Below are 23855 nucleotides of genomic sequence, written 5' to 3' on the forward strand. Positions count from 1 at the left end.
TAACTTTCTATTGTTCCTTAAGCTGAAAATAAAAGGAATATTTTCTAATGAAACAGATGAAATTAATTCTTTAGTAGACGATAATCTCTGTAAGAAGAGATTCATAAATATACTTCCAGTATTTTGACTTTTGGCAGGTTTGGAGTGCAGGTGGTAATGTGGAAGGAAAAGGCAAGGCCATTAACTCCTCAAAGGCAGGAATTTAATGAACCCTCAGTTAGAAATGGTTCATCCCCAAGAACATAAAAGTAAAGTTAATTTTGGGCTGTCTCTCTGAAACAATAAAATATAATAGGGCAGAAATACAACAGAATAGCATGGTCAGGGCATAGCTGGCTATGAGGTCATGTTCAAAGTTAGAGGTTCCCTCTGAATGAATGTAATCTTTTTGAAAAATGACATTAAAATTTTAAGATCTATGGAAGAACAGAATGCTGCCTCAAGTATCCAATCAGATGCCAAAATCACTACTTTAATCAGGAATTGCAATGTGAATATAAAAATCTATTCAAAGGCAAGTCCCTGAGAGTTTAAATGGTCATTTCAAAAGCCAAAAAACAATGAATACACATTGAAGCACTTTTAGGTTCAATTATTTCCTCTCCTTCCACCCCTAACAATCTCTAAAAAAATTAAATAAAAAGGTCTTTGCTAGTGCCTCAAGTTGGAAGTTAAAAGTTCTAATGAAGGAGACAATAAAAGTGGTAGAGGAATTTGCCCTGACTGCATTTTAGGTTAAAATAATTCAACAACAACATTATTCTAGATAGAAGTACACTGAGTTGATCATTTTTATCAGAACTGTTGAAACTGAATTCCAAAATAAGGCAATGGGCATGAAGATAAATGAAACATAACAAAAAGGACTAGGGAATTGGGATAATTTAAAACTTGAAGACAATCAAATCTTTGGGGCCAGTCTTACAAACTGAATTGAGGGGCCAAAATTACTTCTTTACTCTTTGCTGATAATTAAAATTCAACAATTAAGAATCCACTCCTTTGGCTTAAAAAGATTCCAGCTTGATAAAATGCAAACATCCCTGTAAAAATATCTTCAGCCTTGTAAGACTGAATACAGTATAAATGAATTTACTCTCTCCTAACACCACACTAAGACACAACATAAAGGCATTGAGACAGCAGTACAAGCACTGGAAACAGGAGGACACAGACTGTACTTACTGACCTAGAGAGGCAAGCGGATGACAAAGAGAACGAAGGGGACTGGGAAGGGGAGCTCTTTTTGCTAGTGACAGTATGGGGAGAGCCAGCTAATCTAATTTAAATTGAATGTGATGACTTAACTCATCTTCCAGCAGATAACATAAAAGCAGAACTGACATACTGAACATATGGGAAAAAATGTTTACATGATCAGTATTTGAAAACCAAAATGAAATGAACCTGTTCCACAGGTATTCTGATAGTCCTATCTAGAAGGAATATTAATTAAAAGACTTCACTTAGTCTAGCCATCTCATACTCAGCTTTTATGATTGAGACTTAAATAGCAAGTCAATTATTCTATACTTAGTTTCCATTTTGCAATAATTTTAAATGACTAACTTCTCAACAGTGAATTAGATGCTACTTTACTGATAGATATTTTGTATAGATCAAGGGTTTTTAAAAGCTTAGAAAAATAATAAGTAGCATTGTATTATTTTTATTCACAGGTTCTGTCTTCTGTATTGGAAGAGTTACAAATCCCCTAGAATAATAGATCTCCAAGGTGGTTTCTTCACTTTCCTCTGTGCATTCAGCTTTCTTCCCCTCAACAAACTTGTGACTACTTTTATTACATCTGAATTCTTCTAGAATAAAGGTGTGTGATTTGAATGAACTTGAAAACTCTTACAAAATTACTAACATGTTATCATGCACTGATTTTTCTCTTACCCATCAACTTCTTATTTTCTTTTGGCTTATTAAAATATATGTGGGGACCATTAGTAGTAATCAGAGTTTTAATGGCCACCAAATTTCAAAGTGTGCAGAAGAAGCAGTAACACTGAGCCCAGAACAGTGCAAACAAAGTCATGCTAAGGCCTCAGGAATAGTGTATATACTCAACCTCCAGTTAGCCTTGGTTAAGTCACTAACTGGTGACTTCTACTTAACTAGTAATCTCTAACTTTATGCAAGGTACTGAATTCAGCAGTGGATATGAGCCAAAACTATAATCCAGAAAAACAAGTTCCCTTCTTTACTTTATCAATAAGCTCTTGAAACATGGAAAAATAATCTGAAAATGTCTCAATTCCTCTAAAATTCAAGCTTAATATTTAATAGGCTACTAGAAGACTAGATCCTTTTCCTGATTACAGCAATCTTTGAAGATCTTCCCTTAAACAACTGGAACCTAGAGTATTCAATTCAAAAGATTGACTAGATATCTGAACCAACATATTGTGCAAGATGTATCCCAAACAACTGCCTTCTAGCCGTTCATAGTTAACAGCTATTTCTAAACAGAAGAAAGGAGCAGAGGGGAAGTATAAGAGCTACTAATTAAAGCTCCAAGCTTTTATTCCTTGAATTCCTTCAGGCATTCTTTCCTGTGCCACATCTCTCTGGTCCTAATTACATGTTTGCCTGTGTGCCATAGGTATAGTTTTCCCCTGTAATTTGGAGATGGAGTAATAATGGAAATATGTTTAGGTCAATATTCTAATGAAACAATCAGATTATGTATGTTGCAAGGATCTTGATAAGACTATGTTGAACTCTAACAAACAAACTTCAAAGAGTATAATATTTCTAATACTAAAAAGATGATGCCTTAAAAATTATGCTGATCAACAATTTTCCTTAAAAGGATTATTTTAAATTTGACTACTTCCTAAAACACACAAGATTAAAATAGAGCATTTATTGATGGAATAACAAAAGTGCTTTTCTTAAATATTCTTCAAAATACATTTGTACAACTTACAATAATATATCCAAAATAACTGTATATACAAAACATTACCTTGTTTTTATGTATGTGCTTTTTCCCCAAAAAATTACAAAGTAACTTTTTTCTTTTTTTTGTCTTTTTGTCTTTTCTTTTTTTCTTTTTTTTCCTTTTTTGGCAAAATTCAACCTTAACAGAGGTGACAATTTTGAAGGTTGGATTTAAGAAAATAGAACCTGAGGGAAATTGACACGCAAGAGTCAATGACAAGCAAGAATTTCTATGGGATTTTTTTGTTTTAGTTTGTTAAATAAAAATGTTCTTGAGTGATAATTTTCACATTACAAAAATAAACCAAAATGAAGAAAGGTCACTGTAAAATGATGAAAACAGGATCTGTAGACTTGCTGCTTTTAGTATTTCAAATAGCCAACAGTGCTTGTCAAAAACGAATGCAAAGATCACAGCAGTGTACTCCTTCAGTCATAGTTTTACTTTGTGTTTGGGGGGGAGGGAGGGAAAAGAGGCGGCCACATTCTAGTTTCTTTTTAATTGCTATTAATATGATTTATCTGATTTGATCTGCGATGAATTTCTTCCAAGAAGCCCTCCAATTGCTCTATTAGCATTCGCTTTTTAAACCTGTGTGAGGAAAAAAAACCAAAACACCACTTAATTAAAAGGGGATAAAGAGTATGACATTGCAAGTAGAAAAATATTTTTCAAAATGGCTTATCTTAGGACTTCAGAGACATGAGCATAAAAACAAATGTGACAAACTACTATAAAGATAAGATATCATTTAAACCTGGAGGCCAATTTAATAAAAACCAAATAAATTTATATAAATATTGTTTCTAAGAATATCGCATAAAATAGGGGCCTGAAATAATGACTGAAACATCAATCTTCTTGGCATACATCAATGATGCGAACATAAGCAAAGCATGGACATAAGGGTAAGAAAAAATGAAATGAGCATTAGTACAATTAAATACAGAAACAAAAACAAAAAAACCCGTTCTAAAATTGGCAAGGTTAACATAATTAGATCAAATTGCAATAAATTCAAATCTTCCAAACCATAAGGGACTCATTATCATCTTCATCTTAAATGATCTAAAAGTCTGGGATCACAGCTGCTGTAAGGAATCATCTCATCTCATCTGTAGATGAGGAAAAATAAGGCCGAGTGAGATTCTATCAACTGCCAGATGCCTCAAAGGGAGTGGGAAGTATTAAGAATCAAAAAAGCAAATGTACTTCAGCTCCAAGTCCAGCACAGATTCCAGGACCAGCTCCCTCATTTTCTAGAGGAGGAAAAAGCAAAGAAACTTGGCCAAGATCACAAAGAGAGTGCTAGGACCAGAATCCAAGTCTCCTGAACTTCTGGTTCTAGTACTACGGCCCTCACTCTAAATAAGCTATCTTTCAACAAAGAGATGCTCTTTTTTCACTTACATCATTATCTGAGCAGCACAGAGGTTGCCACTATTCCTTTCAGGTTTAAAATACAACCATTTTTAAAATTAAGTCTACTTAATTCATGTAACTATATCAATCACAATAATCTGATCCAGATTCATCACAGTTTTTACACTTGTGGTACAGCTAAAATTCTGGCTGACCTAGTCCACTTAATTGTGACAGGGAGTTCCCACCTATAAATACATCCCATTCAATGTCTTATCTCTAATCAGCAGCATTTATGCTTATTTAATTACAATAAATAAAAAATAAAAAAATCAAAAGTTGAAGAAACAAAAGATAACAAAACAACAGACTGGGAGAGATGAAATAGTCCAAATTCTTCAAAGTCTGCTTATATATAAAAGCATTTATTCCATGGTTTCTGAGGACTCTAAATATTTTCTTTTAACTGGTAAAATTTTATTAAACAAAGAAGATGTCCATATGGGAGTATATGCAGAATGCATATGCAAATGTCAAAGACAATCCTCTATAGAATTACATTAAGTTAGATCAGTCATTTTGTTTGACAGTTTTGTTGTTCCCAGATCACATACCTTGATGCTTCTTTAATAACATTCTGTAAAAATATTAGTCTTGTTTGCAAACTGCCTTGAACATGTTTCAGTAATGTGAAGATTCTTTCATATTCTTAAAAAAAAGAAAAAAGAGCAGCATTTCAATAAGTGGATTTCATGTACGTAACCATTTGCTAAATTATCTTTTGTAGGTGCTTGTTTTACAAAGAAATGACATACTAAAATATGAAGATACAAATATTAACACTTAGATTTATGATTCATAATGCACCCCATACATGTATTGTTAAGGAAAATAAATGTGCACAAGAAGAAAGTAATTTATATAACAATATTTTGAGATGGCTCCTATAGCAAAGTAATGGGTCTAAAACCATCAATTTTGTAGACATCTGTGTATGTCCAACTAAAACAAGATACAAATAATTTCTTTACTCAAGTATTTCTCAACTGTTAAGAAAAAAATTTTTAAGTAAACTTGAGTGTTTGTGAGAGAGGGTAGAGAATGGATTTTCAAGCTTTATGTATAAAGATTTAGGGTATTTCAAATGATGGACTAGATTATTAAGTTTCTTGAGGGCAAGAAATTGCATAATTTTTTGTTATCTCCCAACATTTTACAAATAGCAGATGTTCAATAAATGTTTATGGAATGAGTGAATAAGTTAACTATGGTAAATTTAAAGTTAAAATAATTTCTATTAAATATCTATGTATTTTGATGTAGTGGATAAAGAACTGGGTGTTGACTCAAAAAGACTGGAGTTCAAAACTGACATCTCAAACATCTACTGGGCTGTGTGAACCTGAGTAGGTAATTTGACCTCTGCCTCATTGTCCTCAACTATAAGTTAGTCACCATAATATCATCTATCTCTTGGAGTTGTCAAGAGGATTAAATAAGACAATAATTGCAAAGCACATAGCACAGTGTCTGGCACAAAGAAGGCATGCAATAAATACCACCTCCTCTCCCCACACATATCTGTTTTTAAGCTAAAACACTGTTCACATCCCTATGGTTATGCTTAATCATGATATTCAACTTCAAAAGACATTTATTAAATGTCTACAATATGTATATAGCACTATGAGATGGGAGAAAAAAAGATTTAAGTAATATAGGACCTTGGCCCTAATGTAGCCAACAAGCACATAAAGCATTATCTTAGGTACAGGTAACCTTCAAATAAATGCTTGCTGCTCATTGACTGAAATAAAATATACAATGCAAAAATCACAATTTTGCTATTATTACATCTGCATGCTGGGAGAGGAAATTCAATTCCTGGAGAGGTGACTGCATTCAAAATGAAACTGAAAAGGCAATGAAAGTCATTTAAGCTCTAAAGTTGTTCAGTACTGAGATAGATTTAGATCTGTGTCACAATTAGTCCTCTATGGTCATATAAAACTCCATCACATTTGAGATATATCTGTAATAGCACATACTTCTTCCTGGCTTTCGAATTTCCTTCATTATTTGTGCTTTTAATTCAATGTTGACCTCCTCGTGGCTTCTGCAATGCATCAACTTTTTCCCCTTGTTAAGTGAAGATGCTGGTATGTTATCCTCAGCACACTGTTCTTTATCTCTTGGTTCCTCATGATTTTCTAAAAATCCACCCACAGTAAGGTCATTAGTTCCTAAATGATCATGGCCAAGAGCCTCTGTATGATTGGTTGGTCGCTCCAATAAACTGACTGGAGAAGAGGGTGGTGAAAACTCAGAATCCATCGCATTTGACGCAATGTCTGATGACAGTTGGTCTGCAACATGATTCTCAACCACATCATCCACTGCCATCTCATTAGTGGTTTCTGAAGCTAAAAACAAAGATGAGAAGAGAAGTCATAAAGACAAGGCCAAATGGGAAGCATTTAGTGAGAGACTATAAGATCATTGCCTAAGCATGGCAAACTATCCCTACACAATGACAAAGCAGCCAACAGGTTGTGTGCCTACACACATGTGCAGGCACTGTACCTTTTAGATATGGTAGGTCAGTCACTTCATGGGAAAGAGAAACAATCCACATAATTTGTTTTTATACTTAGCTCTGTGCTTAATAGAATGAATATATGTTTACTGACGGCATCCCCTTTACACAGGGGGCTATGCTGTACCTGTCTCTCTCATTCTGTTCCCGTGATCTACCTGGGGCATGCTAAGGAAGAACAATTGGACTTAACCAGCTATATTACAATTTGAAAACAAGAGATAATATTAGAAGGCTTGGAAAGAAAGAAGGTACAGCATCCCCAAATGGGAACCTGAGCTCTGCTCTTACTTCTGCCTGACTCTGAGGCAAATTCCTTAAATTCTCTCAACTTCAGATCCTTCCTTAATAAACGAAAGGATTCGGAAGAAATGGACTCTGAGGTCACTGTCACCTCATAATTCGTAACTTGAATTCTGATTTAACAAAATCTATAACACCACATACACCATCTGGGTTCCAGATAATATTGCTCTGTGAACTAATAAATAAAATGGCTGGACCTGGAGTCAAGCAGATTTGATTTTAACTCTTGCCTCATGAACATATTAGTGAGGATCTAGGTCTGTTAAATATGTCACTTCTTTGAGGTTCAAATGTTCTTATCTCTAAAACACATACCTCAAAGGTAAAGCTACAATGAGATAGTAAGTGCAAAATGCATTGCAAACTTTTAAGTGATACATTAATGTTAGATATGATTGTTATTATGTTCAAATTTATGATAATTTAGCAAATTGAAACTATACCACGCTATCTTTTCCTACAAGAATCACTTTTTCTTCTGTATAAGCTTTAGAAATTGTCACATTTTTAATTTGATAAATTTACAAGTCACAAATGACATTTTGAAAATGTCAAAGTCCCTAAAGCAATGGCATGAATATCCAAGTGCTTAGTAAATTTTATTCTAAGGAAATGAAAAAAGTGCTCACTGAAACAAATAAAAATCATCTTTACAAGTATCTGGTGCCTAATCAAAATGACTGTATCTGATTATATAATAAAAATAATTGAAGAAGAATCAAAAGGGAAAAAAAAGTATAACAAACTTTTGTGAAGAGGAAGAGGCTTAATAAGATCTGGCTGTGCTTGTGCAGTAGGTACAGGAGGCCCTTTTCCTCCAATATGATTATTTGCAATTGGAGGATTCTGCTGTCTTCCTCTTAGAAGTGGAGACATACAACGACGTCTTTTGGGGATCCCTTGCATATTTGGTTCTCCAGGTCGTTTGTGTTTATTCTGAGGTCCAGATACAAATTCATCTGCTTCATCTATCATCATACCCTATGAGTAAAACCAATAACATATTCTTATTAAACAAGAATATTTCACAATTTTTAAAAGATCACACTTAGAAAAATTAAGGTTCCAATTAAAAACATACATTATGCACCTAAAAGACCACTTACTACTACATATTCAATAATCGAATGAGGAAAAAAAAAATCTCTTTATTTTAGTCCTCAGGTGAACAAACTGAGATATGTACAAGATGGAAAGCCGAATCCCTTTAAATTCAATTTAGTTTAAGACAATGGATGCAAATAATTCTCAATATATTACTTAGAAACACTTAAATCTTCATAAGCTTTAGAGAACATTACTCCAGTATGGACAAAATGCTATAAAAGGAAATGAGAAAGGCAAAAAAGTATATAATATTTTAAGTTTATGTGGAAGTACTAAGAAACAACCAACCAAAGAAAACTGAAGAATACAAAATAAATAACGTCCTAAATGACCATTTAAAACAAAAATCAGAGAAAAGGTACCGTAATGGCATTAAAGTTGATTTATTCCTGGAAAAACATAAAGAATTCCTATTTACTGAAAGAATTCATATTAAACAAACATGAAATACACATGGCTTCTTAGTTTTAAAGAAAAATTATTGGGGGATAAGAGGCAGAAGTGGGGTTTTCGCTTCATGATGAAATATAGTGATTAGTAGTGATTATACTATATAGTAGTCTGTATGAGGTTTTTCCTTCTTTTAAACAAAAAGATCTTCATTGTCAGATTTTGTCTATGCTAAACACTGGTTCCTTTTATTAAAAAAGAAGCGAATGAGGATAATCAAATCAAATTTTTATTCTGCCTGACTTTTAAGATATGCATTACTATCAAGTTTCATTACTATTGGTATTTTAATTTCTGTAATAAAAAGTTAACACTTTGGTTCATGTTCCAGAAATTAGTTATTTTAAATTATGCTTAAATTTGTTTTTTAAAATGTCTCCCAGTTATATTAAGAAAGAAAGACTTTTAAAAGTTACCTTTTTGTCTAGCTTGAAGGGGTTCCCGAATGTATGTAGCCTACGAGGTTGGTCAGGATCAAGTTCTCTAAGAGGAGAAGGTATCTGCTTGAGGTACTCTTGGTAATTCCCCATTTGTGCTATAGGAACACTGTGCACTTGATCTAACAAAATAGAACCAAAAGAAAATTCTGCTAAATTAATTTCATCAGACTGCATATATAATCAGTTACCAAATTATCATCAGAATAAGTTCCACGTGAAATTATTAGTGTGAAAATAGTCTTCAAAATGTAAAATATGTTGTGAAAATTTCCATTATACCAATATCCCTCAGGGTTTTCAGAATACCTGAAATATTCTGGTAAACACTCACTGGTACAGACCTAAGTCCAATGAGAAATCCTACTATGAAAATCCATGTTCACTACCTTACATTCACACAACTTTTTAGAAACAAGTAACAAATGTCATTTAGTAAAAAGGAGAGAATGCCCTGGGATCTATGGTTAGAACTTCCTATAAAAAGTTTTTATTATAACATCACAGAAGCTTTATAGTAATGATATCATGTTTGTATGAACCACAAAGGAAATACAAATAATCAGCCATCTAACCTTCATCTTGACCTTTAAGATATTTTCGGGTTGTCTTCAAAAGATTAGATCTCATCCTTGTTAAGTGATCCAAAAGATTTCGCCTGGGTATATCATAAGCATTTCTAAAGGTCTGTGGCTTCAAATCCTAAAATTAAAGTTGTAAGAGAGAAAATTTAAATCAATACTTCCATAAATGTAATAGGAAATACAGTAAACTCTCTTATCTGGGAAATGTTTAGAGAACAGAACATTCTACTTAATCAGTTTAGCCTGAAAAAAGGGGAACAGCGTTCTAAGAGCTACACAATAATGCAATGGGTTGTCTAAAGTAGTAAACTTCCACCCCTGGAATCACTTAAGTTGATCCTGGGTGACTACTGATCAGAGGCCTTTTTAATACTATATTTAAGGTCTTTTCAATTGCCACATTTTATGAAATAGTTAATAGAGCTCTATGGTATACATGAATTAGCAATTTTCAAAGAATCAGAATAAATTATTTCAAAGACAAATGATATTAATCTTTGATAACTGAAAATATTTCAAAACTGTGCAGTGCCTCAGGTCAACACTATGAATATCAATAATTACTGTACTGTAAACATGTGGAAGTGCTGGTAACAAAGTTCTGATAGGCAGAACATCAGATAACAGAGTTTATTGTATTCAATAACAAAGGAGCATATTTGAGGTGGTACTATTATGTACAACAATTACCTTATTCAGCAAAGCAACTTGGAACCCAGTGTATTCCTTCATGTTGAGGTCTAGAAGTCTGTGAGGAACTTCCTCATTAATTCCCTGTAGCAGATGTTGAAAATCTTTCCTATATGCCATTGACAGATTGTGTGATCGGCTTCGGACCTTAATTCCAGTTTCCTGCACTACTTTTTTGCCTACAGATCCGATGACTCTATCAGATTCTATTTTGGCCTTAATTCAAAATAAATAGAAGTTGACATGATATATTCTACACATTTTAATCAGATTATAAAAATAAAAAATAAATAAATTTTAAATCTTATGTAAAAGACTCAGTAAAAATGTGATACACTTTGAAAAATCATATATAAGAAACAAAAATCTCATTCACATGGTTATGTATTAACACAATTCTAAGTCATCTGAGCAAGGTAAAATTTCACATAGAGGAGCTGAATTCACTACATAATTGTTTTATTTCTTAAGATTTCCATGAAAAACAGCTACTATACTACACTATAGTAATTATAAAATGTCACTGAACTATACATAATATATAATCACACTTAAGAGTGATGAGGAGATAGGGACAAAAATTTCACCAACATTTACCCAACATAACTTCTTATCCTACACAATGAAATTTTTAGACATTTACCAAACATCAGAGTCATATAGTTATTATAAAGATTATTAGAAGGAGGGAAAAAAGCATTAAACAAGGAATTTTGTTTGATTTTTCCTAGTAGTCCATCAGCATCTTATAGTCAACAGCCAATTTCCAAAGGGAAATGTCCAGTTTCCAGCTGCATAATGCATAAATTCCAACCATGTACTATATTTCATAGCACACAATAATAATTTGGCAAAAATAAAAAATTTGTTGACATAACTGACACAGTATCTTCATTTACTTTGAATTATGGCCATTATGATAGAACTTATTTTATTGTTACTTCAAAAAACTTCAAAAAAGAAAAAAGAAAACCAATACATTTTAATATATGCAAAAGAAAATAATAACACTACTTCCAATAAAAAGAAACAAAAAATTCCAACAAAAACCTCAAATTAAACATGCAATATTCACATCAAAGAAACTAGCACGAAATTGTGAGTTCACAAATAATTATAAAACTTTAAAATAAGACTATAAATTCAGTGCATATAGACCACATGTACATCATCTTATCTAATATTTATTCTATGAATGACTTCTCATTTTCTTATAGGTTTTAAAATTACTTAAATATGAAAAATTTTAATTTAAATTTGGGATCTAAGTACTGAGTCATTCTAATGATAACTGAATTTATATGAAGCCAAGCTATCTGAACCAGTAAGACTGGCTCCAGTCTTATTCACTGTCTTAATTCCCAGTCCAAAATAGTTTCCTATCTAATGATTCTTCTGTTAACATTACCTGTTGACTCAATTTTTTGAGGTATGAAATGACACTATAACTAAGTCCATATTCCACACTGTCTGCTATAAGGTTAGGTGCTCCCATCATTCTAACAGCTTTCTTCAAGGGCTAAGAAGGAAAAAAAGAAGAAAGAAAGAAATCAGTATTCAATATTCAAACCTAACTTAATTTATTAAAATATATTTAAAAAAAAACATTTTTGAAGAAAATAATCATGTCTGAAAACATAAAGCAGTCACTTTTAGTCTCTCACATATTACAATAATCAAGAAATTAAAACTATGATAGCATTAATAAAAGGAGATAATCAGGTTTTAACTATTTAAAAGGTGTAACTACTGAATACAAAAGATACCATCGCATTAAAGCCCACCCTTTCAAATTATTCTACATTTAGGGGAATAGAAACTCCAATCCTTTAAAAAAAAAAAAAAAAAACTTTTAGTCTTTCCATAGCCTGAGTACAAGAACTTGCAAACAACAGGCAATTAATAAATACTAGTTGAAGGACAGAATATTACCAATAATAAAACCTGTTAAGCTCACAAAACTTGTTAAATATAATCCTTTAGATCCACTTCTGATTCTCCAGCACACTCCATTACAATATTCCCCTAGATGTAATAGCCTGGCAGTCACCAGGATACAATGTAAAAAATAATGCTCCTGGGATCTTATAAGACTTAAATAGAAATCATGATTCTGACTCTTAATATTTTACTATAACCCTGGAATAATTCTTTTGACTTCTCTAAGTTCATTTTTTAAACTACAAAACAAGATAAATAGCTGCACTACCTACTTGAAAGAACTGTTTTGCTGGTAAAATGACATTATGTAAAACATCTTCAACCTTTAAAGTACTACATACAAGTGAACCACCATTATGTACTACATCTAGTAAGCTTCATCACTCCTTACATCTTCACCTCAATGTATCTTTTAACCTTCCTTAAGTCCCCTAATATACCGTATGTTTTTATAAATGTTTGTAAATTCCCTCTCCATTTTTCTACCCTTTCTTTATGGCTTTTAAGATCACAGTTATGCTGACTCCTAAATATCTGCAACTCTGACCTCTCACTTTGCACAATTTTTTCTCTCTCCAGTTATCAAGATACACCTCCATAGTTGGAAGCTACCTCAATTCAAAATAAACATGTCAAAAAGTTAATTCATATTATGTGTATAAATATGGCTCTCATACCCAAAGACTATTTCGGATAACAAAGCTCTTATCCACTTATCTTCCCTATCTCTCAACCTTGGAGTATATGATTCTTCTCCTCCTCTGATTCTCTATTAGCCAATCTTTTAGGAAATCTTTTTCCTTAAGAATGTTTCTCAAATTGATATGTTCCTTATCATTTCTATTTCTCAAACTCATTTGTTCCTTTCCATTTCTCAGATTCTCTTCTAGAATCCTCATGTCACTCTAGACAGGTCCTTCATTATTTCTAAACAACTACAACAGCAGACTTAGCTGAATTCTCTTACTCAGGCAATCTACCCTTCAAATTAAGCCAATCTATTTTTTTTTTTTTTGGTGAGGTCAGAGTTAAGTGATTTGCTCATGGACACATAGTTAAGTATCTGAGGTCAGGTTTGAAATCAGGTTGTCCTAACTCCAGGGCCTGTGCTCTATCCATTGCACCACCTAGATGACTCAAACACTAAGTTAATGTTAAGAACACTATTTTCAAAATTCATTTCCATCCTACTATTCTGAGAGACTGTTTGGGATAATGCAAAAAAGATACTAAACTGACCATATTCTTTGACCTAGAAATCCACTCCTGGACCTATATACCAAAGAAATGAACTATGCATACCAAAATATTCAATTGTGGTATATGAATGTGATACAGAATTCTTAGATGAATACAGAGAAATATGGCAAGATTTTGTGAACTGGTGCATAAGTGAATAAAGAGCTAGGAAAACAACAATCACAATCCTACAACAATATGCAGCCCAATCCCAGTTGTTGTTATAGAGATATGGTGGAAATGGAAGTGTCTGCTGGATCTATATAGCATTATCAGGATAGACTAAAAGCTCTCACAGCTTCTTTCCAAGGTCAAAATCATATTGGTTCTAGAACCAATAGAACTTGGTTTCAAATACCAATTCTGTCATGTACTCCTACATTTGTGACTTTGACCAAGCCACAACTTCTCTTCAACTCTAAACAATGGCTCAGATATACTCTATGGGCCCTGCCATTGCTAGACATTCTAAGTTACAAAATCTCATTTCACTAGGAAGTATTAGCAGAAGAAAAGGCAAAGCGGCATCAGAATAGGTGAACTTCATAAAATCTTGGCATTACATAGTAGAATTCTGGTTATCATTTTTAAATGATATTTAGCAATGTTTTTAATGTTAACAATTTTTGAAAGTTTGCTACATCAGCTAAAGTTTTAGAGTGGAATTGCCTTCATTTATGTTTCAAATAACCCTAATAAAACTTATTTGAACCACTCACTTGAAAAGTTACTCAGGGTTCTGTGAAATATATTTTCAATATAAATAAATAACCATATGCTATTCCAAAGAAGAATCAGTGGAATGGCCATATTTACTTTGACTATGTCATGCTTAAATTTTCTAATTTGTATAGGCCATTCAGCAACTCCAACACTCATTTTCAAAGCCCTGATAAAATTTTTTAATATTTTATATTAGTGTTCATTTAAGTATAACTTCAACATATCTAAAATTATCAATAACAGAATTACAGCTAGGAAGAATTCAAGTTTATTCCACTCAGATAACCAAATTCAACTTTTTGACTTCCATTCTCATCTCACCAATCCTAGCATGAAATTTTCTAGGTAACCAAGGCAATTTTGTGTAAATATAGTCTGCTTTATGAAGACACACACATTCACCTCAGAAATGTTGGATTAGCCAGCTAGCTTTTCTGACTAGGGAAATTCTGAGGCTCAGAGTTGAGCAACATATCCATGCATGGGAGCGTAGTTAATAAGCATGAGCTGAAATTGAACTCAGGCACCTTGATCCCAAATCTACTATATCAATTCACTATAAATTTCTAAATACTTTCCTTTGAAATTACTATACAATGGTCACCTAATCTTAAAATGCTAATCTTAAAGATAAAACTTGTATTATAAAACAAATCATTAATATATAATTGGCTCTCCATTAAAATTAAAAAAAAAAAAAAAACTTTCATTATCTTACCCCAAGATAGTAGGGAGGCATGGTCTTCAAATAACTTTCAAATGACTGTCTCCATTTTATTGTTGGCTTTGCTTTATGCACCTTGAACAAGTCATCTAAAAATGTATAACATACAGATACCACCACCATTAAGTATTTAGAAATAAAAAATTCATTTCCAAATTTATTATTTTAAAAATATGTACCTTTGGATTTCTAAGAAGCTAAGCCAGAAATGTCTGAACAAGTTATAATTCAATGAAATTCCTGATTTCTAGTCTTTTCTCTTAGAAAGACATTTTAAATACAAACTGAAATATGGGAGAAAATTCTAAGCAACTACTATAAACTAAATTTTATTAAATGAAATTTTGCAAAAAGACAGGGTTACAAAAATGCAGTGAAAACCCAATAAAATACATCACCCAAATATTGAAGATCTAGATATAATGGATCCCAAAAGTTACCAATATAAGGGAAAGGATTCGCCACAGAATATATAGATAATAATGCTGTAACTACCATTATTTAGTCTGAGATGACTAAGAAGGGGATCAGCTCTAATAGTTGTGCTGTTTAGCATCAATATTAGAGATGTCTAGAAGCCAAGAATTCTAAATGTTTACTATCATTATTTGGGGTCAAATAAAACTTTGATTTTTAATATCTGTCAGAGAGAAAATAAGACAGTTAAAATCATGTAAAGAAACATTTTCAAATTAAAGTACACCTACATATATACACATATATAAATCATTTCATTTTATAGAGATACAATCGTTTTGGACTTCCTCTGATTAACTCATTTTCAGTGACTGTATACATTTCCAAAAGGATGATCAAATTGTTAATGTCAGAAGAAAAATCAATAAAAACTCTCAAAATTCGTGTTTCAAAAAGTACTTTTTCATACACTGAAGAACAGGAAGTTTTACAAATATTACTTACCTAAAAGAGGAAGGAGGACTGGATAATTATAAGGCATCACAAACAAATTGACACAATTCAATGCTGTACTAGCTTTCAAGTAACCAAAAGGATGACCAAGTTCACTATATTTTGCACTATTGCTCACATACACCTGTTAAAAAAAGTCATAAAAACTTGATAAAACTGATTAACATTGATTGGATTTATTGCGATTAATAATTCATCAATTAATTTTTAAAATTTAATATGTACTTAATGTTTAGCTTACCTGCCAACAGGTTTGAGGGGATTTCCTCTCCAGGATAAACTGAGTCAGTGGTGAGGGTTCTAATTCATATTTGTCAAAAGGCAGTTTATCAATAACCATTGGTTCACAGTCAGTACAAGAAAACTTCACTACAGGGTGTGATGTCCGAGGTGGCTAAACAGAAAAATGTAATTATCATCATCAAAACACTTTAAACAACTCTTAAGCATTCTCAAGGAAATGTATCAAGAATAAAAATGCTATATTTTATAAATATATATATAAATTAATATATTATATTATATATAGCTATAAAATAATAGAGTTGGAACAAATAACCATTAAAGGTTCTTTCTAGCTCTAAATCTATAATCAATCTTATAATTTACTTATGACATTTAATAATGCAACTATATTGCATATCTAGAGGAATAAAGATAATATACCTTTCTACTATCAAACATTTTCTCCTTTCACTATTATTAATCTCTGTTCCTTAAAAATCCCACTATAAGAAAAAACTTGCATTTCATGGAAAAATATTTATAAAAAGTTACAAGGGGACAGATGAGGAAGTAAGCAGTGAAGGCATCCTTAAGGACGTCTTAAGACAGTTTTATTAAAGAAATCAAGATAATTTGTCTAGAATTACAGTTATAAAGATGACTCTAATTAATAACTATGTTATAACATAAAATATATGCTTCTTAATAACAGACTAAAATATAATTTGACAATGTGGTAAATAAAAATCAGCTACTATTATATAAGGAATAAATATCCTCCTGTCAATAATGAAAATCACAATAAAAATTCCTACTGTTTATTATAATGGCAACACCAGAATCTAAGTGTCAGCTCTTCCAAAATGATTTATTAGTTAATTAAATATTTGTTCCTAATAAAAATCCAAAACACTGCCTTATGGAGAAAACAGGAGCTGTTTATAATCTTTTTTTTTTTTAAGATTATCTTCAAACCCATGAAATCTCTTTCAATTAAAAAACATGAAATGATCAAAGAAAGCATTAGCTTTACTATTTTTGAGGAACAATGGAAATTAAGACAGGGACTATTATTCTCAAAGGCAGTAAATACACCTAACTCCACAATTACTTTCACCAGCAGTCCTATTGCAACTTCTTTGATCCACCTCATTTTCCCCTCAGTATCACCATATGCACACTGACATAGACACACAGACACACACACACACACACACAGTCGTTTTCATCGCTTTAGTTTTCCTTAACAGCCTAAATCTTACTCTTCCTTTCACTTCATTTTTAGACTCATGATATTCAATCCAATTCAACTATCATTAATTAAGTTTCTACTATGTGCAGGGTCTGCTAGGTTCCAGAAATACAAAACCAAAACCAAAAACTATCCTGAGATAACAGTTCCACACAACTGCCTGTGGACAACTCTGGCTGGATGCTGCATGTGAGAACACAGGAAGCATACACTCTAAAAACAACCTAATCAGGCTCTCCCACTTGTATCCCCAAGTTTTACTCTTTTCCATTAATGGAATGATCATTCTCCTGAAGCCCTCAGCCTGGAACTCTTTATTCAAGATTTGATTCTTCCTAGATCGTCTGATTTAACTGCCATAAAATCTTTTGAAATACTTTTCTAACCTTCCATTCCTTCTTTCTACCACGTCTGCATTATACACACACACACACACACACACACACATATATATATATACACACACACACACAGCTTCCCAGTATCTGCTGAATAAAATCCAAACACCTTAGCCTTTCACATTCTGGGTCAATATTAGCTTTTCCATAAATCCACCAATCTCCATCACAGCAAAATGAAACCTATGAACCCTACCAAACTGGACTCATCATTCCTAGCAATTAACACTTCTCTTTCCATACCTATGTGCCCACACTGTAATTCTTAAAGTTCTAACTGTGGAAATAGCAATTCAAGACCCAGCTTAAAAATAATTTGATTTAAGAGTCAGCTCCAATGGAAGTCATCTGTGCCCCCCTGCTAGTGTCCCATTATATTTTGCACCACTTATGGTACTGACTCATAGATATCTGTGTTCATGTTTTATCTGCAAGAATATTGATTCTAGGTCTGAGGTGTGATACTAACTTGCTATGTGACCTTAGACACAATGATTTATTTCTATGAATCCATTTTCCTCATCTAAAAATGAGAGTATGACAGTTTTTAAGATTTCCTTCTCTCCTCCCAACTTATGATTTTATTAAATTATTTGTTTCTTAAGCACAAAGACTTTGATTATCTACTCCCTAAAAACAGATCTGCCTTTGATATCATTCAGGAACCCTGTTGTTGTACTCTATTTTTGAACTCAACAAATATGATAGCTATGAATAATTTGTAAAACATTTAATGTACCAAAAATACAATAGTGTGTATATTTCTGGTTATTATTACACCACAGGAAAAAAAAATGCAATAAATTCATAAAAGTCCCAGAGGAAGCATACAATTAGCATAAAATAATCAAGGGCAACTGAGGGACTTCCCTTTTAAAGACAAACTTGAAAGCTTAAATGTTAACAATGACGATGTAACACTCAAGAAAAAGAAGGAAATGTTCTGAAGTCACCTACAATCTTATAATGACCAATGCAACCCACCCCAGGGAGACGACAAGTAGTACAGTAGTGAGGACTAATCTCAAAATTAGAAAGACTAGTATTAAAGCCTGCCTCCCTCCCCCTTTTTTAAAGAGGGTGTTCAACTAAAGCTTTTTTCAGAGTGATATCCTCCATCTTATAGATACCGACTCCATAATCTTATGGCAACTCTTCTCACAATTTCTTTTTCTCAAGCTGCTTATTAATAACTACCACTAACATTTGACACTGTAATAATAAGTACAATGGATCAAGTAGATTTGGTTGGATTAGATGAGCTCTAACATCCTTTCCAACATTAAGAATGAATTATATAATGTTCCAAATGATGATTCTGTTCCTCCATATTGAAAGATTTAATTATTTAATTCACATATCAGAGTTATATGAAAAGAAAATGTTAAGATATAGATTAGATCACCTAATCTTATGATTTTATAAGTGAGAAAATTAAGCCCATAAAAACCAGCAGAAAAGGAATGTGCTTAAAATTAGAGTTAAGTGAGTAATGAAAAAGAGGGGAGAAACAGAGCCTCCAATTCCCACTCCTGCAGTTATTTCACTATATCAATTCCACTAATACATTATTCCCTGACAAGGAAACCTTTTCCTACTATGTTAAACAAACAACGAGTAAAGAAAATGATGGCATCATTCCACTAAGCATAACTTTTAAATTAGGGAATTTCTCACTTCTAATTATCTAATAGGTGACACCATGAAAAATAAGAGGAAGTTCTCATTCAAATATTCTTCTTTATTTACATACAATGATTAAAAAGGAGGAGTCACTTTGGCTTAGCATGACATAATGAAATAAGGTTAAGTGACTAGCACGGGGTCACATAGCTATAAGTGTCTAAGGCCAGATTTGGATTCAGGAAGATGAGTCTTTCTGACTTTAGGCCAGGTACTTTTATCCACTGTGCAATCTAGCTGCCCTGTATCTACATATATACATACATGTGCATATAAATATATAAGTAAAATTTTATTTATATAAACGACTATTTAAAAGACTAGCTTATTGTCTAGAAGCCTTCCCAAAAATGAGAGAATGAAAAACCACAATGTTTTCCCTCAGGAAGTCAAGGTCCCGATTCCTGAATAAGTATTTTCTACGTGTTGCAGAGGGGAGGTTTGCATTAAGTACTTCTGAAATATATTTTAATGGAGATTTGGTGAAATTTTTAAAAAATATTTATTTGCATTCATTGATACCATTTAGAACTCCTTCGTGGTATCAACACTATCTTCATTTTCATTACTTAATTGTGAACTCACACTCAGGTTTTGTATAAACTAAAGCTCATAGTGGGGATAAAGGGAAACATAGCCTGAAATACTGAAATCAAATTTAAGATCCAGATCTAAGGCGCATACATTTTTGCATTTGTGGTCATGTATTCAGATGTCAAAAATAAAAATTTTAAGCATAATTTTAGTTTATAAAGTAAAAAGATTATGCTTTTCTACCACTACTCTGTAATGAACAATTTGGTATACTCATTATCCTTAAAGAACTTTGACCTCTAAAATACCCCTCTATTAGAATGCATTTTACCTCAAAGAGAACACTTTTTACTTTTCTTATTTACATATATTTATCACCCATCCTTTAAAATGAATATGATGTAACAAGAAGAGAAGTATTTTCACATGCTCCTTCACTACATTATTTCTAACACTTACTAATGTTGGAGAATTTTGATCTGGCCAAAAGGATTCTGGAACAGGCCAGTGACCTATTGGAACCCCAGTTTTAGGGTTTGGTCTGACGTAAATAAGCTTATGACAGCTGTGCCAAGGTTGAGATCCAAAAGGTCTTGATAGTTCTGTCTGTCCATCTGTAGTTAAAAAAGTATTAAAAAAAATGCATTTATCATTAAATTTTGACACATAAATTTACATAGTAAATTCAAACTATGAATATCTCCAAACAATTTTTGTTACTGTGTAATAAAATACTCAAGACCAACTAAAACTAAACTGTGAAACACTACTTCTTATAGCTCAAATTCTCCACGACAGCATTAAAATTCTATGGTTATCAAACCTGCAAAATGTCTTATCACCTATTTTAAGGGATCACCTCTATTAACAACTTTCAGACTTTTGAGATAGATCCCTTAAAGTCTCAAAGAAAACAAAGGTAAAATTTTGCCTGTAGAGTTCTCTCTTCACTCACTCATGGCTTTTTTAAAAAGTCTAAAAAAATCTTTTTTGTTTATAATCTTAAGAGACTGAGTCCAGATGAAAGTTGCCAACAGGTAAAGAAATAGATTTAATAGTTCAAGGCTCATCTCTGACCTTCTGAATCCAAACAAACGAATGGATTTTTCCAGTCAATAACAAGTAGGTTGTGGAGAAGTTGGTCCTTCTGATCTAGTTTATATAAACACTCTTTTGGTTACCATTAAAGTTTTAACATTTTCGCATATTGCCATTCTAAAATAATTTCTCAGTTCTAATTTTACAACTGACAATGTCTACTTTAAAATTCTACAAGGAAATTACAGTACCTTCTATGGGGGAAGGATCTGGTCCTGCTTTTTCAAAGTTTATCACAACCCCACTTTGCACCTTTTGCACCAAGGACTCCAGACACTGATTAAGCATTCTTGGAGAACATACAGAATATGAGCGGCCTAAAATACAAAAGCAAGGCAGAAATTAGTTAAGCACCCAAGTCCTTGCCTTTACCAGGCATTGAGGTACCAATTACCTCACTCAATTACCAGGTAATTGAAAATTTTTCTAAATTACATCCTTCTCAGAGGCAAACATCCTACTCTGCACAGTGGGTATTTAATACTGACTGAATAAAATGACCATCCCTCTTCTGATACTCCTGACTAAAGATCAATTTAAACTCATTTCTTTACTTTATACAAAAATTTAATAAATAATCATCATTATTCACACAATATGCATTTTAGAAATTTTTACTAATTTAATTTTTGGACCACAAACTGTGAATTCTCCCCACCACAATCCTATCATAAGTTACATATACTTATTGGACATTACAAACATCATGTATATTCCCTACAATGGCTACATGATAATTAGAATTATAAACAAACAAAAACTTGAGGTAAGCCAAAAAAATATTCAATTCAATTTATCATTTACCATATGTCAATCACACATAAAGCACTGGGGGAAAATACAAAGCTATCAAATAAATACAATTACATAACACCTTAAGGTACACAAAATGTGTTTCTTACAAAAATCTGGAAAGATATAGGATGGAACCATTTATCTTCTTTTTCAAATAAGGAAACTATAACACAGAAAAACTTCTGCTAATAAAAACTTGTCTACATAATGTTTGGGGATTTATAAAGTTCTCTCTATATATTATGTGTCAATTGATCCTCATAAGAACTCCATGAGGAAAGTGCTATAAATATTAATCTCCATTTAACAGATGAGGAAACCTAAGGATCAAAGAAGTTAGTTGACTCAGTAAGAGTCACAGAATAAAGTCTGAGGCAGGATTTGAATCCTGGTCTGTCTCCAACTCCAGCACCAACAGGCTACTTGCCTCTCACAGCTACTGACTAGCTATAATATACTTAGTGTAAAAAAAAAAAAAAAAATCAGGACTTGAACCCAGGTATCTACATTTCAAGTCCATCATTTAGCTAAAGGGTCATAAATTTAGAGCAAGAAAGAACCCCAGAAATCATCTATCACATGCCTAGGAAACCCAAGGGAGCATATGACATGAATGGGATTCAAACCCAAGGGCTCTTTCCCTTATGCTGCTTCCTCTAAGTCCTTGCACATACAGACCTCAGCCTCGTGGAGCACAAAGAACTACAATGATGAAACCATAATCGGAGACAGATTGGGATGGGCAAAGGAAATAAACCTTTACAAAATATTTACAATGTACCAGGCACTGGCGAGTACTTCACCCCAACAAACCTGGGAAGTAGACACATTTTACAGTTGAAGACACAGGCAAAATGCAGTAAGCGTACAAAACATGGTGACTTCGTGACTCTAGGACCAGCACTCTATCCACTATGCTTCCTGGCTGCCTTTAACTTAAATGTAATGGAAGGAAAAATATTTAAGCCATTAAAACTATTCCAAATCGCTCCCTCCAAAAATGCATTTTATCTTTAGTGATGACTTTTCAGCCAAGACCAAATGACCACTTGTTAGAAATAAATTTCTTGTGCAAATATAAATTTATTAATTGCCATGGCACTTCAAAAGTCCGTTCCAGTTTTTAGACTGTATATTAAATGGGCTTTTTAAAATTTAATTTTATTTGTTTTTTTTTAAGTTTATTTTCAAAACATATGAATAGATAATTTTCAACATTCACAAATCCTTGCAAAACTTTGTGTTCCAAAAATTTTTCCCCTCTCCTAGATGACAAGTAATCCAAGGTATATTAAACCAGTACGATTTTTCTATACATATTTCCACAATTATTATGCTGCACATGTATATATACATTTGGGAAACAGGGAGAATGGACAGATTTTTGCCCCAACTGAGATATTTAAACATAAGCCCTAACACAAGCTGCTCTTTTTGCATTTTCAAGATGTTTTCTGGATATAATTCCTAGTAGTTCAAGGAAAAACCTAAAATATCAGAGCAGATCATATAATAATCAAGAAATTCAATAAGGAACCATAATAACTTGATGTTATCCATCTCAAAACTGCATTGAAATGTGTTCTATAAGCACTCAGAAACAGAAGAGAGGGCACCTTCCAGAAAAGTCAGACCTCACTTAACCACCTTCCAAGACTGGAAAGTAAGTCTGCAAGTTTTTCCATCTACAGTTAGTGAGAACAGAGCATTTTCCAAAAAAAAAAAAAAAAACTTCCAACAAGGTGGGAGGTTTGGGGAATCTCAGAAGGGACCAGTAGAGACAGAAACTATAAGAAGCAGAAGCCAGTCTGGTCATTGGAGGTACAAA

General features: G+C 32.6%; 2 protein-coding genes across 4 annotated transcripts in view; one reads left to right on the plus strand and one right to left on the minus strand.

The window, feature by feature from the left end:
- SERPINE3 (serpin family E member 3) overlaps positions 1-1846 on the plus strand; it is a 37241-nt gene extending 35395 nt beyond the window's left edge. The window contains exon 8 of the mRNA XM_051987377.1: positions 1680-1846. Within this exon, the coding sequence (XP_051843337.1) occupies positions 1680-1723 (44 nt within the window). The 3' untranslated portion in view covers positions 1724-1846. The remainder of the gene's footprint in view (positions 1-1679) is intronic.
- The window catches only part of INTS6 (integrator complex subunit 6), a 106977-nt gene that overhangs the window by 15454 nt on the left and 67668 nt on the right, over positions 1-23855 (minus strand). For 2 of the 3 annotated variants that reach the window (XR_007952183.1, XR_007952184.1), the window contains exons 6-18: positions 21424-21549; positions 20594-20748; positions 16284-16436; positions 16034-16166; positions 15107-15201; positions 11894-12004; positions 10486-10701; positions 9787-9913; positions 9191-9333; positions 7964-8198; positions 6364-6738; positions 4930-5023; positions 2978-3544 (exon numbers count right to left, since the gene is read on the minus strand). Coding sequence is in view for 1 of the 3 variants with exons in the window: in XM_051987375.1 (XP_051843335.1) it covers positions 3451-3544; positions 4930-5023; positions 6364-6738; positions 7964-8198; positions 9191-9333; positions 9787-9913; positions 10486-10701; positions 11894-12004; positions 15107-15201; positions 16034-16166; positions 16284-16436; positions 20594-20748; positions 21424-21549 (2057 nt within the window). In the remaining 2 variants the exon portion in view is untranslated. Of the gene's footprint in view, positions 1-2860; positions 3545-4929; positions 5024-6363; positions 6739-7963; positions 8199-9190; positions 9334-9786; positions 9914-10485; positions 10702-11893; positions 12005-15106; positions 15202-16033; positions 16167-16283; positions 16437-20593; positions 20749-21423; positions 21550-23855 lie in introns of those variants that run through there. The other variant, XM_051987375.1, reaches the window with a different exon arrangement.

The sequence above is a fragment of the Antechinus flavipes genome, chromosome 3, assembly GCF_016432865.1.
Source record: "Antechinus flavipes isolate AdamAnt ecotype Samford, QLD, Australia chromosome 3, AdamAnt_v2, whole genome shotgun sequence".
In the NCBI taxonomy this organism is placed as follows: Eukaryota; Metazoa; Chordata; class Mammalia; order Dasyuromorphia; family Dasyuridae; genus Antechinus; species Antechinus flavipes.